This window comes from Lytechinus pictus, chromosome 2, assembly GCF_037042905.1.
Source record: "Lytechinus pictus isolate F3 Inbred chromosome 2, Lp3.0, whole genome shotgun sequence".
In the NCBI taxonomy this organism is placed as follows: domain Eukaryota; kingdom Metazoa; phylum Echinodermata; class Echinoidea; order Temnopleuroida; family Toxopneustidae; genus Lytechinus; species Lytechinus pictus.
This window is the reverse complement of record NC_087246.1, coordinates 61,638,680-61,657,609: the sequence shown is the minus strand read 5'-3', so window position 1 is coordinate 61,657,609 and position 18,930 is coordinate 61,638,680. Positions and strand designations below refer to the sequence as shown.

Genomic DNA, 18,930 nt, shown 5'->3' with positions numbered 1-18,930 from the left:
CCTGATTGACCTTCAGCCTTTATAATCAAGATGTAAGTTACAAGGGGATCGCATTACATTGTATATTACCCAGGAAATAGTTGTGTGAAATTTACAATAGCAAAGGAAATGTACACATATGGAATGGGGGACATGTAGAAATCAACAAGAAATCAACTAGTGAAGGTGTAAACAAGGAGGAATGTAATTCACAATGTGTATTTCTTGATTTGGAGCAGTGCAATGATTGGCTATGAGACACAGGCACTTGGTAGTTTATTAACAGTAGCTTATAACAATCATTCTGACTGAGACAGGTAATGTTTCATGAAAGGAATCGATGGATTTTTTAGTCAACATAATTCTATCCAATAGTTACCATAGTAACATCTTATTCTCAGCCAATCAAAATCAAGATCACAAATGTTAATGAAACACTCTTTCAGGTTAAAGGCAGTTATTGGCTATGAGATACATTAAGTTGGTAGCTTATATTAGTAGCTTACAGCAATCATTCTATCTCAGACACTCAGACCCATTATAACATAGATGCTTCTGTGAGAAAAATATCTATTCAATTCAGTGATTGAAATCTTTATCACTCAACGTATTGAGTAGCAGCTTGCGTGTGACTTCACAAAAATTAAATCTCAAACCTTTCATGGTTCTCTTATTATTTGATAAATTTTGTCAAACTATCCTGAAAGTGTTTCTCTATTTTTAAAATTTATTTTGGTATCTCTGGATGTTTTTCAGGTGACGGGTGTTGGCTACAATGGAGATGGAATGGTCTTAGTTGATAATACACCTGTATTAGGTTATCAAGATCCTTCTATAGCTAGAGTAGTAGAGGTGAGTTTATGGTCTTAGTTGATAATACACCTGTATTAGGTTATCAAGATCCCTCCATAGCTAGAGTAGTAGAGGTGAGTTGATAGTCTTAGTTGATAATACACCTGTGTTAGGTTATCAAGATCCCTCCATAGCTAGAGTAGTAGAGGTGAGTTGATAGTCTTAGTTGATAATACACCTGTATTAGGTTATCAAGATCCCTCCATAGCTAGAGTAGTAGAGGTGAGTTGATGGTCTTAGTTGATAATACACCTGTGTTAGGTTATCAAGATCCCTCCATAGCTAGAGTAGTAGAGGTGAGTTGATGGTCTTAGTTGATAATACACCTGTGTTAGGTTATCAAGATCCCTCCATAGCTAGAGTAGTAGAGGTGAGTTGATGGTCTTAGTTGATAATACACCTGTGTTAGGTTATCAAGATCCCTCCATAGCTAGAGTAGTAGAGGTGAGTTTATGGTCTTAGTTGATAATACACCTGTGTTAGGTTATCAAGATCCCTCCATAGCTAGAGTAGTAGAGGTGAGTTGATGGTCTTAGTTGATAATACACCTGTATTAGGTTATCAAGATCCTTCTATAGCTAGAGTAGTAGAGGTGAGTTGATGGTCTTAGTTGATAATACACCTGTATTAGGTTATCAAGATCCCTCCATAGCTAGAGTAGTAGAGGTGAGTTGATAGTCTTAGTTGATAATACACCTGTGTTAGGTTATCAAGATCCCTCCATAGCTAGAGTAGTAGAGGTGAGTTGATAGTCTTAGTTGATAATACACCTGTATTAGGTTATCAAGATCCCTCCATAGCTAGAGTAGTAGAGGTGAGTTGATGGTCTTAGTTGATAATACACCTGTGTTAGGTTATCAAGATCCCTCCATAGCTAGAGTAGTAGAGGTGAGTTGATGGTCTTAGTTGATAATACACCTGTGTTAGGTTATCAAGATCCCTCCATAGCTAGAGTAGTAGAGGTGAGTTGATGGTCTTAGTTGATAATACACCTGTGTTAGGTTATCAAGATCCCTCCATAGCTAGAGTAGTAGAGGTGAGTTTATGGTCTTAGTTGATAATACACCTGTGTTAGGTTATCAAGATCCCTCCATAGCTAGAGTAGTAGAGGTGAGTTGATGGTCTTAGTTGATAATACACCTGTGTTAGGTTATCAAGATCCCTCCATAGCTAGAGTAGTAGAGGTGAGTTGATGGTCTTAGTTGATAATACACCTGTGTTAGGTTATCAAGATCCCTCCATAGCTAGAGTAGTAGAGGTGAGTTGATGGTCTTAGTTGATAATACACCTGTGTTAGGTTATCAAGATCCCTCCATAGCTAGAGTAGTAGAGGTGAGTTGATGGTCTTAGTTGATAATACACCTGTGTTAGGTTATCAAGATCCCTCCATAGCTAGAGTAGTAGAGGTGAGTTGATGGTCTTAGTTGATAATACACCTGTGTTAGGTTATCAAGATCCCTCCATAGCTAGAGTAGTAGAGGTGAGTTGATGGTCTTAGTTGATAATACACCTGTGTTAGGTTATCAAGATCCCTCCATAGCTAGAGTAGTAGAGGTGAGTTGATGGTCTTAGTTGATAATACACCTGTGTTAGGTTATCAAGATCCCTCCATAGCTAGAGTAGTAGAGGTAAGTTTATGGTCTTAGTTGATAATACACCTGTGTTAGGTTATCAAGATCCCTCCATAGCTAGAGTAGTAGAGGTGAGTTGATGGTCTTAGTTGATAATACACCTGTGTTAGGTTATCAAGATCCCTCCATAGCTAGAGTAGTAGAGGTGAGTTGATGGTCTTAGTTGATAATACACCTGTGTTAGGTTATCAAGATCCCTCCATAGCTAGAGTAGTAGAGGTGAGTTGATAGTCTTAGTTGATAATACACCTGTGTTAGGTTATCAAGATCCCTCCATAGCTAGAGTAGTAGAGGTGAGTTGATAGTCTTAGTTGATAATACACCTGTATTAGGTTATCAAGATCCCTCCATAGCTAGAGTAGTAGAGGTGAGTTGATGGTCTTAGTTGATAATACACCTGTGTTAGGTTATCAAGATCCCTCCATAGCTAGAGTAGTAGAGGTGAGTTGATGGTCTTAGTTGATAATACACCTGTGTTAGGTTATCAAGATCCCTCCATAGCTAGAGTAGTAGAGGTGAGTTGATGGTCTTAGTTGATAATACACCTGTGTTAGGTTATCAAGATCCCTCCATAGCTAGAGTAGTAGAGGTGAGTTTATGGTCTTAGTTGATAATACACCTGTGTTAGGTTATCAAGATCCCTCCATAGCTAGAGTAGTAGAGGTGAGTTGATGGTCTTAGTTGATAATACACCTGTATTAGGTTATCAAGATCCTTCTATAGCTAGAGTAGTAGAGGTGAGTTGATGGTCTTAGTTGATAATACACCTGTATTAGGTTATCAAGATCCCTCCATAGCTAGAGTAGTAGAGGTGAGTTGATAGTCTTAGTTGATAATACACCTGTGTTAGGTTATCAAGATCCCTCCATAGCTAGAGTAGTAGAGGTGAGTTGATAGTCTTAGTTGATAATACACCTGTATTAGGTTATCAAGATCCCTCCATAGCTAGAGTAGTAGAGGTGAGTTGATGGTCTTAGTTGATAATACACCTGTGTTAGGTTATCAAGATCCCTCCATAGCTAGAGTAGTAGAGGTGAGTTGATGGTCTTAGTTGATAATACACCTGTGTTAGGTTATCAAGATCCCTCCATAGCTAGAGTAGTAGAGGTGAGTTGATGGTCTTAGTTGATAATACACCTGTGTTAGGTTATCAAGATCCCTCCATAGCTAGAGTAGTAGAGGTGAGTTTATGGTCTTAGTTGATAATACACCTGTGTTAGGTTATCAAGATCCCTCCATAGCTAGAGTAGTAGAGGTGAGTTGATGGTCTTAGTTGATAATACACCTGTGTTAGGTTATCAAGATCCCTCCATAGCTAGAGTAGTAGAGGTGAGTTGATGGTCTTAGTTGATAATACACCTGTGTTAGGTTATCAAGATCCCTCCATAGCTAGAGTAGTAGAGGTGAGTTGATGGTCTTAGTTGATAATACACCTGTGTTAGGTTATCAAGATCCCTCCATAGCTAGAGTAGTAGAGGTGAGTTGATGGTCTTAGTTGATAATACACCTGTGTTAGGTTATCAAGATCCCTCCATAGCTAGAGTAGTAGAGGTGAGTTGATGGTCTTAGTTGATAATACACCTGTGTTAGGTTATCAAGATCCCTCCATAGCTAGAGTAGTAGAGGTGAGTTGATGGTCTTAGTTGATAATACACCTGTGTTAGGTTATCAAGATCCCTCCATAGCTAGAGTAGTAGAGGTGAGTTGATGGTCTTAGTTGATAATACACCTGTGTTAGGTTATCAAGATCCCTCCATAGCTAGAGTAGTAGAGGTAAGTTTATGGTCTTAGTTGATAATACACCTGTGTTAGGTTATCAAGATCCCTCCATAGCTAGAGTAGTAGAGGTGAGTTGATGGTCTTAGTTGATAATACACCTGTGTTAGGTTATCAAGATCCCTCCATAGCTAGAGTAGTAGAGGTGAGTTGATGGTCTTAGTTGATAATACACCTGTGTTAGGTTATCAAGATCCCTCCATAGCTAGAGTAGTAGAGGTGAGTTGATGGTCTTAGTTGATAATACACCTGTGTTAGGTTATCAAGATCCCTCCATAGCTAGAGTAGTAGAGGTGAGTTTATGGTCTTAGTTGATAATACACCTGTGTTAGGTTATCAAGATCCCTCCATAGCTAGAGTAGTAGAGGTGAGTTGATGGTCTTAGTTGATAATACACCTGTGTTAGGTTATCAAGATCCCTCCATAGCTAGAGTAGTAGAGGTAAGTTTATGGTCTTAGTTGATAATACACCTGTGTTAGGTTATCAAGATCCCTCCATAGCTAGAGTAGTAGAGGTGAGTTGATGGTCTTAGTTGATAATACACCTGTGTTAGGTTATCAAGATCCCTCCATAGCTAGAGTAGTAGAGGTGAGTTGATGGTCTTAGTTGATAATACACCTGTGTTAGGTTATCAAGATCCCTCCATAGCTAGAGTAGTAGAGGTGAGTTGATGGTCTTAGTTGATAATACACCTGTGTTAGGTTATCAAGATCCCTCCATAGCTAGAGTAGTAGAGGTGAGTTGATGGTCTTAGTTGATAATACACCTGTGTTAGGTTATCAAGATCCCTCCATAGCTAGAGTAGTAGAGGTGAGTTTATGGTCTTAGTTGATAATACACCTGTGTTAGGTTATCAAGATCCCTCCATAGCTAGAGTAGTAGAGGTGAGTTGATGGTCTTAGTTGATAATACACCTGTGTTAGGTTATCAAGATCCCTCCATAGCTAGAGTAGTAGAGGTAAGTTTATGGTCTTAGTTGATAATACACCTGTGTTAGGTTATCAAGATCCCTCCATAGCTAGAGTAGTAGAGGTGAGTTGATGGTCTTAGTTGATAATACACCTGTGTTAGGTTATCAAGATCCCTCCATAGCTAGAGTAGTAGAGGTGAGTTGATGGTCTTAGTTGATAATACACCTGTGTTAGGTTATCAAGATCCCTCCATAGCTAGAGTAGTAGAGGTGAGTTGATGGTCTTAGTTGATAATACACCTGTGTTAGGTTATCAAGATCCCTCCATAGCTAGAGTAGTAGAGGTGAGTTGATGGTCTTAGTTGATAATACACCTGTGTTAGGTTATCAAGATCCCTCCATAGCTAGAGTAGTAGAGGTGAGTTGATGGTCTTAGTTGATAATACACCTGTGTTAGGTTATCAAGATCCCTCCATAGCTAGAGTAGTAGAGGTGAGTTGATGGTCTTAGTTGATAATACACCTGTGTTAGGTTATCAAGATCCCTCCATAGCTAGAGTAGTAGAGGTGAGTTGATGGTCTTAGTTGATAATACACCTGTGTTAGGTTATCAAGATCCCTCCATAGCTAGAGTAGTAGAGGTGAGTTGATGGTCTTAGTTGATAATAAACCTGTGTTAGGTTATCAAGATCCCTCCATAGCTAGAGTAGTAGAGGTGAGTTGATGGTCTTAGTTGATAATACACATGTGTTAGGTTATCAAGATCCCTCCATAGCTAGAGTAGTAGAGGTGAGTTGATGGTCTTAGTTGATAATACACCTGTGTTAGGTTATCAAGATCCCTCCATAGCTAGAGTAGTAGAGGTGAGTTGATGGTCTTAGTACATAATACACCTGTGTTTGGTTATCAAGATCCTTCTATAGCTAGAGTAGTAGAGGTGAGTTGATGGTCTTAGTTGATAATACACCTGTATTGGGTTATCAAGATCCTTCTATAGCTAGAGTAGTAGAGGTGAATTGAAAAACATTTGCATCTGATCTATGCTTTTAAGGTGTAGTAATAATCGCTTTGATATAGCATGTAATATATTACCATGGTCATTGTATTATGGCTTGCCTGCACACAATATACAGTAGGTTTTATATCCACCTCTGCGGAGCATTCCAGTTAATGGCTAGGAAAATGCTTCTATTATAAACCACACATATAAGAAAAAAAATGTCGGTAGAAATTACATTCAGCATTGTACAACATTGGTCGAAGAAGGTAGAGTTAGCTTTTTCAAATCACTTTATATCAAAATTTGTTCTGTCCATGAAGGTAAAAAAACAAGAAAAGACATCAAAAATTGTATTAAAATTAAATTCTGAGGTTTTGAACCACTCCAGTTACTTTGAAAAGCAAATATTCTTGCCAGTTTACAGACTTTATACTCATAAAAATCATCAAAAAAAAGAATATTGGAAATGTGACCTCGACCAATTGAAGTTGCAGTGAACATTGTCAGACGTACATGTATGCTTGTAATCATATATCTATCACAATCGAAATTCTTATTCTTAATTACTGTATTAACTACATTCTCTTATTTCCGCTTTCTCTCTTGACAGGCATCATGTGTATGCAATAATTCTGAGATCCGTGACAATGTTTTATATGGACAGCCAACAGAGGGAGCCCTACTTGCCTTAGCAATGAAAGTAAGCAGAAACTACATACAAATATGATTGTGTAATGTTGTTTGAATGAACTATACAGAAAAGCAGATGTACAAGATGAAGTATGACTTTCTGTATTCTAAATTCTGTATAAATGGAAACAAATGGAGCATTCATAATGTGCTGATGTTGTTTTAATATTTTGAGGCAAGAGATAAAAAAGTTAAAGGAGTATTAGATAATTTATGAAAGCCCAGCTAAAGTTTAAGTTTAAGGTGAATAACGTGAGTCATGATTATCTTCTAACATGCAAATGTTCAGTTTATTAGCCTTTGTTCTCAACCGCCAATTCCCTGGAAATGTAGTGACCTCTCTCATTATTTTTTGTATGGGTGGGATTTTACCAAGCTAAAGCAATGCCTTAAGCGGTAAACTTCATTGGATAACAGCCTGTGATAGGGATAGATCAAACAACTCCCTCAAAGGTTACTTTCCTTGAAGAAGTTGAAGGACACCTATTATTTGATGAAAACTCCCCCGGTACAATTGGAGTGGAGGGGGGGGGGGAGTTATATTGATATTCTTCATGAATTCATTCCACAGTTGCTTCACATGTTTATTCATTTTATGACGTTCCTTAGATGCAACTACACCACTCTCGGAGTCGATACACCAGACTTTCAGAGACCCCATTCAATTCAGAAACAAAGTGGATGGCAGTCCGCTGTCGACCTCATGACCCCACCCCTAACCAGTTGCCTAGCAATGAGGAGATTTTCTTTGCGAAGGGGGCCCTGGAGCGGGTTCTAGCAAAATGTCGAACTTACAATGTGGATAACAGATCCGAGCCTCTGAATAAACAGAAGATTGAGGACATTAAAGAGGAAGGCCGTCAAATGGGTGTGGCCGGACTAAGAGGTGAGGAGAATAAATGGTTGCCAAGCTCAATTATGACTTATTTTTAGTGATGGTGATTATGGTGGTAATGATGATAGAGAATGATGATGATAGATAGATAAGTAGAGAGATAGTGAAATGAGAAATAAGTGCATCACCTCCAGGCAGATTGCCATAGGCAAGCAAGGAGTGAACATGCATGTCATTTTAAACTCTGTGATCCGTATTCTGAACTTGGGTTTAATTTAAAATCTGCGTCCCATCTTACAAAGAGTTACGATTGATCTGATCAACCTCAACTATATGGAAATCCAGCAATGTCATAATTTTTTTCTCCAGGAATTTGGCACAATGTCTTCTTGTAAACGCAGAGAAGCACACTCAATTTTCAAGAAAACAATGAATGTATGAATATACATCAGGGGCCTCATATTCATCATAATCAAGATTTCCATGGTAGTTGCCATAATGGCAAAGTTACAACAGTTGCAAGTTCTTTATGAAACGGGTCCGTGATCTACAAAATATTTGAACAAACATGGATTTTAGATGTTGACGTTGCTGGCTTTCCATAGTTATGGTTGATCTGATCAATTGCAACTCTTTGTAAGTCGGGACCCTGGTCATAAGTTGTTGTTTGACTATGGAGAGCCAGAGGGTATACAAATCTTTAGCAATGCAGGCTCAATTCATCATCTCGTCTGACACTTGAATCATTCACAATTGTGTGAGAATAATAAATACTTTACTTCATCATTCAAGCACAAGGAAACAACATAGTAAATATAAAAAATATGCAATGTAAACTATACATTATTTTTAGCTTCCTATAATTCTAGCACAGACAATGCTCTGTGTTAAACCAGGGGGGTGTTTCACAAAGATTTAAGTATGACTTAGAGTCGCACTTAAATACCGAGTTGCGTACGCTATGAAAGGCTTGACCGCATTGGTCAGATCGTGTCATGAGGACGCGCACTAATGCGTATCTATCAATAAGATCGCGCGTTGCATATCATGTACGCGTCGGCATTTAAGTGCGACTTAAGTCATACTTAAATCTTTGTGAAACACCCCCCAGACTTCAGAAATATGGGCCTGTATTCTGTGCCTAGCTCATCCCAGGCCACCATACAATGGTAAAAATGAAAGTTAGGCTGCTGTATAAAATCCTTTCAGATATGTCTGTATAGCCACCTTATGTAACACAAAACATATTCATAGAATGAAGAGACCCAGTGGGTGTGTCAGCTGTTTGTAAGTTAAGAGCAACTTTAAGAATGACTGGTGATTCTTTCTTATGTGCTAAATAATCACCAATGAACATTTGATTGATTGATTGATTGATTGATTTTATTCGTCAAGAATATCACAGGAGATTACAATGAAATTGAGGAAATACCTTGACAGGATAGCCCATGAAAGCCGAAAGGCTTATTTCCAATGGGGTCCTATAGTTAGTATAAAACATTAACATATTGTAACAAAAAATATAAACTACGACAAGTACTGGAATATTGGGGAAAAAAATAAAATATATACAAACATATCCATCAGTCATATAATTTGCAAACATCTGAAGCAAACAATAATCTTCCTAATATGTAAAACAAGATTATATTTTAACATACCCTAATGTATATACATTATCTACAATACTAGAAACCAACTGTACAAAATGTGTTATTTTACTGGTAATGCTGTTCTCGGGCAGTTTCCAGTTTTAGGTGATTTTTTAATGCACTCTTAAATTGACAAAAGAATTTAACGGCTTTTATTTTATCAGGAAGAGCATTCCAAGATTGGATGCCATTAAAATAAAAAGTGTTTCCAATATGTCCTTCACGTTTTGGTAATACGAAATTAAAATTACTATTTCGAGTATCGTACCTATGGATATTTGATACCCGGGTGAAATTATTTGCTATATAATGATCTAATTTATCCGAATAGAATATTTTATGCACGTGGTGTAATACTAATTGTTGTGACCTGTGATCTACATGAAGCAATCCTGCCTTTTCAAGTTCATTATATCCGACATGTGCTCTTGGTCCTAAAACATTTATATATCTCACAATTTTATTTTGAATTATTCTTAGCTTTTTCTTATCCGTAACACCCAGACTACCGTACCAAGCCGCATTAGCATAGTCGAATAAACATTGTATTAACGCAAAGCATAAAATACGTCTAGACTTCATATTCAAACAGGTTTGATATCTATACAAAAATTTCAAGCGTGAATTAGCCTTTTTGGCGATTGAGTCTACCAGACCCGTCCATGATAGGTTACTTGTTAAATTAATTCCCAAATATCTTACTGAATCTTTTCTTTCAATTACCTGATTATTATATGAAACCTTGAAATCGTGTGTATATCTTAACTTTCGTTTAGAACAAAATAAAATGCTTTCCGTTTTCCCAACGTGTAAACTAAGCTTGTTGTCAGACATCCATTCGATGCAATTAGCCAAATCAGCACTAAGTTTTTTATCAATTATCTTGGGATTTGTATCCGAATATAGCAAGACACTATCATCAGCATATAAAATTAATTTAGATTCATTAATACAAGTACACATATCATTGATGTAAGACATAAAAAGAATGGGGCCTAAAATGCTTCCTTGAGGGACTCCGCATTTAATAGGCAGTGAATCAGAAAGTACCGTCTGCATGGTAACTACCTGATGACGGTTAGATAAATATGATCTAAACCATGTCACACATGCAGAGTCTAAACCCATCACTTCTAATTTCTTTAAAAGTATGCTATGATTCACAGTATCAAAGGCTTTTTGTAAGTCTAGGAGAACCATTCCAACCATGCGCCCATGTGAAATTTCATTCCTGATAAAATCTGTTAAATGTATTAAACAAGTTTCAGTGGAATATCCGTTACGAAAGCCGGACTGAAATTTATATATTAGGTTGGTTTCTTGGAAGTATTTCTCCACTTGAGCATGAACAGATTTTTCCAAAATCTTCGACACTACACTTAATACACTTATTGGCCTATAATTACTAACGTCAGTTTTATCTTTCTTTTTATGTAGCGGGGTAACTTTTGCGAATTTCATATCATCAGGAAAGGTAGAAGACATAAGAGATAAATTAATAACATAATTCAAAGGTTTGTACAAATTTCTTGCCCCATCTTTTAAAAATCTTGCAGGTATCATATCTAAACCAGTACTTTTTGATATTTTCAACCTATTTAGTTCATCTAAAACAAATTTTTCTGTAACAGGGGAAAAATGAAAACTACCTTTTGAAATACCCTTTTCTTCATAAAACTTTTGAAATTGGTCACTTTCTGCATGAAATTTGTTTGTATTTACTGGTAATTTACAAACTAACTTGTCGGCCACAGTTGTAAAATAACGATTAAACTCATTTGCAATTTTAGCCTTATCGTGACTTAATTCACCTTGCACATTAATAACTGTTTTTTGATCAGATTTCCCTTTACTTTTTAGACCTAAACCTTTCAAATTCTTCCACAATTTTCTAGTGTCATGTTTGTTTTCTTCGATTTGTTCTTGAAAGTATTCGGTTTTGGCACTTCTTACCTTCCTTTGAACTAAATTCCTTAAAACTTTATATTTCCTTTCAAGGTCTAAATTGCCAATATTCCTTTTCATATTTTTGTAAGCTACATTTCTCTCTTTAATTAAAACAATAATTTCATGGTTCATCCACTTTTCAGTTGATTGCTTAATTCTTACCTCTTTCAGAGGTGCGCTCATATCTATAATTGACAAGAATATAGATTTAAAATTTGCCCAAGCCATATTTACATCTTTACATTCAGTTACCTTGGACCAGTCTGATCGGGATAAATTTAAGTTGAAATCATCTACATTATAACCTTTTAAGCTCCTGATGGACACAGTTCTGTGGTGCCCAAATACGGGCCTGACAATCTTTCTTGAACAATAAATCAATAAATGATCACTTATACCTAGGTCAATAACACCACTTTGACTAATATGCTCTTCTTTACTACATAATATGTGATCTATCAGGGAGGAAGATGTCTGAGTTGTACGTGTGGGCAGCTTTACAAGTTGGCTTAAACCACTTAGCTTAAGTAAATTCTCATATTTCTGGGATAAAGGAGACTTTTTCGAAAGGCAAATATTCATGTCCCCCAACACTATAATCTCATCATCTTTTTGAAATTTTTCTAAAGTGTCAGAGAGTGATTCAATGAAATTATTATCTTTAGGGGGTCTGTAAAGAGCACCAAGTGTAATGGGCTTTGTCCGAGGCAATAGAATATTGATCCACAATGATTCAATATTTCTTGGAGTCAAGTCTTCTCTTATATTAAATGCAATGTCATTTCTTATGTAGAGACAAACACCACCACCTAGCCCACATTCACGATCTTTGCGTAATATACAGTATCCATCTATACATACTTCTTCATCATTTACAGATGAGTTTAACCATGTTTCAGTGATGGCAATAATAGCTATTTTACGTTTAGAAAAAAGAAGCCGAAGTTCGGATATTTTATTCAATATTGATCTCACATTTAAATGAATGAAATGCAACCCTTTTGTCTCAAACTTTTCTTCAAAGGACTCATACACTGATGTTTTATCGGAAGGTGGGGTATTAGTTACGTGTTCAGTGGGAGGTAAAAGTGGTTCGGTATGACTATGACCAACATTTGTTTGAATGGGGTGCAAGAATAAGGAATCACAAAAAGACGGTAAAGAGCATGTTAAACAAGTCCAACATTCATTAGGGTTGTAATATAATCTTGTGTACTCCTGTTCACTTATGCCTTCACATTTGGAATGGTGCCACTTAGTACAGGTAGAACACAGGAGGCCAGTTTGGTTTTTCTTCACAGGCTTTTGACATTTTCTACATGGAAATTTATAATTTGGACCAGGATTTGTTTCCACATCCCCAGATAATAACAAAAGATAACAAAAGTGGTTACTAGGTTGGCATAATTCGGCTTGAAAGGTTGCTACAGAGTTATGATAGTACAAAATAGGCGAACGGAAATATTTTAAACGCTTTACCGCTGGCAGACTAACATACTGAGATATTGTGTTGACATTATGAGAACATATTATAGAAATTAAAAAATAAAGTACCAGTACATTCATCTCAGTGTAGTCCCACACCAACAGAGTTTAACAAAAGAAACAAACTTAACTACAATGCTACAAACTACAATACAGCATAAAAGTTCCTAGTCTTCAGTCAGCCTCGATCCTATGGATCCCTGGCAGCCAGACTTCTCCCCTCCAGCTTTCGTCTGTCCTGGTCCTCTTAGAATCTCCTCCACGAGACTGGACACAGTTCAGCTCCATGATGAGACAGCAGCAGAAAACTTCAATATAAAAATGTCATAGAAATGGGATGGGACAATACGAAGACTGTTCCGAAGTGAGGCTATAGTGATTGGTGGACAGAGCCCTGGCCGGCTGACAGATCGTTAACAGGTGGCAGCAATAAAAGAGAGTTTGATGACGTAGCGCTCGAAAGAAATTGAGAAGAGGAAGGTGACCTGAATGTGAAAGTGAATCACATCATACTCCCAGAAAGTACTATAGGTGGGACAACAGAAAGCAAACTGCTTGATGAATCACACAAATATCTCCAGACAAAATCAGGAAAATAATCAAAGTCCATTGACGATCATGTTACAAAACAATCTCCAAAAGTCTCCAAGAGACCTTTATAAACATATGCAGCACAATTACATGATGACCGAAGTACCAATCAAGTCCAAAGAAGAAAACTAGTTGCGTTATCGACTGTCAATATTTCTCATGTATACCATTTTGTTCTATTTAACGGTGAATATCATTTACCACAAAAAAGGATCACCAGTTGTTCTTAAAGTCACTCTTAACTTACGAAGAGCCTTATGAAACGGCCCCCTGTTAAGAAGGAATCATAACTGATCATTGTTTGACCGAATAAAAAATAGCGAAATAAACCAAAGAATGTGAAAGGAAATGACTGTGATGGAATATCCTTTCCCACCTAGTTCTTGGGATGGCTGTCGGCACAGGGATGGAGAACATGACTTACCTTGGTATGGTTGGAATCTTAGATCCTCCTCGACCCGGTGTAAGGGAGGCCATTATTACACAGGTCAGCAGTGGTGTAGCACTCAAGATGGTCACCGGGGACTCCGCTGAAACAGCCATAGCTGTCGGTAAGACTCAGAGACACAGTTTGGATTTGTGAAATGTCAAATTAAAATTGACTATTGCTCGCAGGATGGCACAAGAGTGAAAAAAAATGTTACAAATGATGTAGGTAAATGTAATTTGAGCTGTAATAATGATTCCAAAATGGGTTTAAACAGAATCGAATGAAATGACCACTCGAGTTATTGGATGTTTGAATCATAATGGTGTGCTGAATGCATCTGGTAGGAAGTGTGTAATTGTCTAGAAATGTGCAAAATAAGCATGGCCTTTTTGCTGGATGTTGTTCATTTTTTCTAGCAAATTCCCATGGGTTGGAATGTACTCATTAATGTGCTTAATCATTTGCTCATAGCCTCTGAACATGATCTGTGCAATATGGTGATGCTTGAGATACATGTATACTGCATGCATTCAGGAATTTAAGTGCTATTTACGTAACAGTTTATGAAGCACCACCAAATTTCTTTTATACCTTTGCACTTCATAGGAATGCTCATCTTTTAATTTTCTTTCTTATTTAATTGTTTTTATTTGCAGGTAGCAGACTGGGTCTGTATGCCAAAGGTTCTACAGCCTTGTCTGGTGAAGAAGTAGAAAGCATGGAATTCATGGAATTGACCAGGATAATCAATCAGGTAGGATGGATTGAAATTCTTATCGTAAAAATCAATGATGCATTCTGGGAAAGATGAATTAAATTAGTTTTCCCACCCTTCTCACGTCATTTAGGAAGAAGTGTACAGCACTGTCTGCATAAGCCCCCATATTGAAAATACGAGAAAAGATATTGAAAAGTTTTTCAGATTATTAACCATATGTTGTGTGTCCCCATGTATTTGTTACTGTGTGAAGTGGGACTGTTTTGGGGGGCTTGTATGGAATTTCTTTGAATTAAAAGTGTTGAAATCTTAAATTGGAGATAAACATGTATGCTCTCAAGACATTGTATTAATCAATCTATTAATCATCATAGCACTAAGCAGTTGATGCTTACTTATATAAATAAAAAGATCCTGATTATCAAGCCCTTTGGAGAGGATGTCAAACATTCAGTACCATGGAACTTATTTTTAACCTACACTTTTGGTAATGAGTGGCTAAAACAAAATAATTATGTAATTCCTGAAACCAATAATAATTGTAAAGCAATTTCTCTCTTTTTACCACCCCTACCCCCTCTCTATATGTCATCCTTTAGGTTGGGAAATATGTTATATCTAATATTTTTTTTCTGTCTTTATTTCCGATTAGGTTTCAGTTTTCTATAGAGCCAGTCCTAGAAATAAACTGAAAATTGTCAAGGTAGGTGATTGAAATATCTTGCTTTCATAAAAGCATTTGCATGTTGCACATGATTTTTTTATTTGTTTGGGGCAAGATTAATAACAAAGTGGGGAACTCTATGTACTTCTTAATTTCTTTACCTTGAGATTGTACTTAATTTTCCTTAAATATTCAAGAGTTCTTACTTATTTATTACAATAACTTTACCGCCAATATTCTTAGTAATATATTTACTTCATTATTTGATATGTATGTGAAATAATATTTTTTTCAATAAGAGTATGCTTGTAGAATGAACCATTGATGTTACCCATTTAAAAGGCCAAATCCTCAGCAACTTTCATATAGTATGATCGATGCTATTACAACGGTGGTCAATGCACTCGCCTGACCAGGTTCCCATAACATTATTGATAGTGACTGATCATGAGGCTGATTTATAAGATTGATTGCATTGATTATTGTGTATGATCAATCATAAAAATCAGCACCACAATCAATTCCTAAGCTTTATTTTAATGGGCTCAGCACTAATTTCACCACTCACAAAGAATATAAATCCATATAGTTTTGTTCCTGTGAACCCCTGTCGCAAGGTGTCAAGCTAACTTTCCAGCCACCACTAAAAATCCCTGATAATAGCACTGAACATGATCTATCTCAATCCAAATAGGCATTACAGGCTACTGGAGCTGTTGTTGGTATGACGGGTGATGGCGTCAACGATGCAGTGGCACTCAAGACTGCAGACATTGGTATCGCCATGGGGATAACAGGAACGGACGTCAGCAAGGAAGCAGCGGACATGATCCTTGTTGATGATGACTTTACCACCATCCTATCAGCCATTGAGGAGGGAAAAGCCATCTTCTACAACATCAAGAACTTTGTTCGATTTCAGTTGAGCACGTGAGTCTCAAGTTCTGTAGCTTATCCATCATTTGCATAGAAATTTGTTAAAGCAATATTAGATTCAGCTATCAAATTTCATTTGAGATGTGAATATAATGGCAACCCCTATACAAAAGTGAATGGGACAACAGTAGTTGGACTTTAATTCATAAAAAACATTTACAAAATGACAGCTTCTTGATATCATGTAAAATAATAAAATGAATGATCAAGCCATGATATGATTACAGAAAGATCTAAAAACAGCATTATTGCATTTAATGATTTGTAATCATTCATTACTAATCACAATTTTCATTCTGGGGAGCATTCCAACAAAAGTTGCCAAACTCAATTTTGAATTTGATTTTAGAAATAAATGCCAGACAAGGTAACGATCCAAAAATGAGTTCATACAAAGTCCATTGAAATGACCACCCAAGTGTTTGTATATATAAATAAAAAGTATGTGCCATAGCATTTTGAAGAAACTGTTTAATTGCTCAGAAATTAGCAAAATGAACAGGGTATTCCAGACAGATGCTAGGTCATTTTCCAAGCAATAATAATACACTGTCCCACATGTGCTTATCTGTGTTGGTGATCTTCAGTGTGATTGTTATTCAGCCTATTATCACAAAGGATGATATAGTGACAGTCAACCTTGGTTTTACAGGCCTTTTCATGTAATTGGTGTAAACTGCAACTATATTAATTCATCTTTTAAATTCAAATTTAAATTTGATTTGCAGGAGTATTGCTGCTCTCACCTTAATTGCCTTATCAACTATGCTAAGCTTTCCAAACCCATTGAATGCCATGCAGATTCTTTGGATTAATATCATCATGGATGGACCACCTGCACAAAGGTATGCAAATAACGTTAACTTATTTAAACATAAATACTTGGGCCAGTATTCAATTGAAATTATTGATTTTGTAAGCATTTTACTTAGCATTTTACTTGGCTAAGCAAAATGCTTAAACTTGTATTCAGATCACATCTAAATATTTTACTTCATTAAGCCAAATTTAAGTAAAACTAAAATACTGATATTTTGTGACGTCATACAGTTTGGAGCAAAATAATGCGCAATGTATGAATCCATCTATGCGCACAATATATGACTGGACGCAATCATCTTTGTAGACTGCATGCAAGCCAGACTTAAGTCTGGTAGTCGACCGACTTAGGTTTAAGCAAAATACTCTGGCAAAAAATGCAATCGAATACCAAAGAAGGTTAAGTATTCTACTTAAGCAAAATACTGAGTAAAATACTTAAAATTCTGATTTAAGTATTGAATTGAATATCGACCCAGTTGTAACAATCTTAAAAAAAGTTTCAAACAGAATTCAATCAAATGACCACCCAAGTGTTTGATTGATTAATTTAAAAAACATGTGCTTAATGATTCTAGTAGAAAAGGTGTAATTGCTGAGAAATAGCAAAAATAAGTAATGGTGGCAGTGTCTGTGCATATGATGTGGAAGTAAAAGATGCCAGACATTTGTGAAGATGAAGATATACTTACTAAGGAACGATGGAAGGATTAGAATTTACCTTAAACATTTGATATCCAGTAACTGATTCCATGTGCCCACAAATTTATCAAAAGGTTGATCTTGGGCACAAAAAGTTGTTACAGTAATAATTTAAAAATGAATGCTTCTGAAATCCTTTATTTGATTGGTTTATAGCAAGTTTGTTGCAGAAATTGTGCATTTTTTTTTTCTAAAACAAGTCTTTATGAAACAGTCCCCAGGAATATGAACTGGACTTGAACACAAGACTTTATTTCCCCTTTCCTCTTTGTTTTCCTATTTGTCCTTTATTTCCTGATCAGTCTTGGAGTGGAGCCTGTTGACAAAGATGTAATCCGTAAACCACCTCGCCAGGTGCGAGACCCTATGATCACCCGATCCCTGCTGATCAATGTCATCATGTCTGCTACTATCATTGTACTTGGTACCCTGTGGGTGTTCTGGAGAGAGGTGAGCTTTATACCATAGATCAGTTAAAAGATAGCATTTAGTTCTGGGGCCCATTTCATAAAGATTACAACTTTGATAACTTCGTCATTAGGACAAATACCTTTTCTTCTTCTCCTGCTCCTTTTCCTTCCTCCTCTTCCCTTTTTGTTGGAGATAATTTTTTAGCAATATTCTGCAGGACTAGATGAGTAAAAATAACACTGCAGTCAGTCAGTCAGGAGCAGAGGGGATTAAGGAGACAGATATAGCCGCGAGACGTGAGTGGATTTTAAGGATAAATCTTAGGGCAATCAAAGTGTACATGGAGATAATGCAGTGTGGGAGAGAGTAGGGATGGGGAAGAGAAAAAATGAGAAGGCCAGTGGGTTGTCCTGATCCAAGGTGCTTGCAGGCTTGTAGCCAGGATTTTGTTATGGATATTTACAAAGGACACTGTTCCACCTCTTGTTCAAGGGAACTGAAGTGGCAGTAGCCTGTAAAATGGTCTTACTTTTAAATTGTTCTGTGGGAAGGTTGACAGGTTGTCCAATGATGAGGAGGCATCTCTGCTCTACTCGCGAGTATAGGGAGATCAGTCCAGTTAGAAGGAATATTGACTCTGATGAATGCCTAGAATTCTTTTAAAGAGATTATTTTGGGCTATGTTGATCCTTGAGGCTTCACCAACATTGAAGTGAAGAATGGATGATCAACAGAGCATCCTGGGGATACAGAATACCATCCAGAGCTTGTAGCACAGATAAGGGGAAAATCGGATGCATAAGCCCCTACACCTTGGTGGGCATAGAATGTTTCGAGCCTCTTGGACATGATATCTTGGGTGGGATCTATGCTTTTAAGGCTTTTTGCTATGCCTTGGGTGG

The 18,930-nt window shown here is 36.8% G+C and overlaps 1 protein-coding gene across 1 annotated transcript in view; it reads left to right on the top strand.

The window, feature by feature from the left end:
• The window catches only part of LOC129269169 (calcium-transporting ATPase type 2C member 1-like), a 54,180-nt gene that overhangs the window by 28,666 nt on the left and 6,584 nt on the right, over positions 1-18,930 (top strand). Inside the window, exons 13-21 of the mRNA XM_064095325.1 lie at positions 736-831; positions 6,759-6,848; positions 7,448-7,724; positions 13,729-13,899; positions 14,435-14,532; positions 15,149-15,199; positions 15,855-16,090; positions 16,825-16,941; positions 17,920-18,067. Of these exons, the coding sequence (XP_063951395.1) occupies positions 736-831; positions 6,759-6,848; positions 7,448-7,724; positions 13,729-13,899; positions 14,435-14,532; positions 15,149-15,199; positions 15,855-16,090; positions 16,825-16,941; positions 17,920-18,067 (1,284 nt within the window). The remainder of the gene's footprint in view (positions 1-735; positions 832-6,758; positions 6,849-7,447; positions 7,725-13,728; positions 13,900-14,434; positions 14,533-15,148; positions 15,200-15,854; positions 16,091-16,824; positions 16,942-17,919; positions 18,068-18,930) is intronic.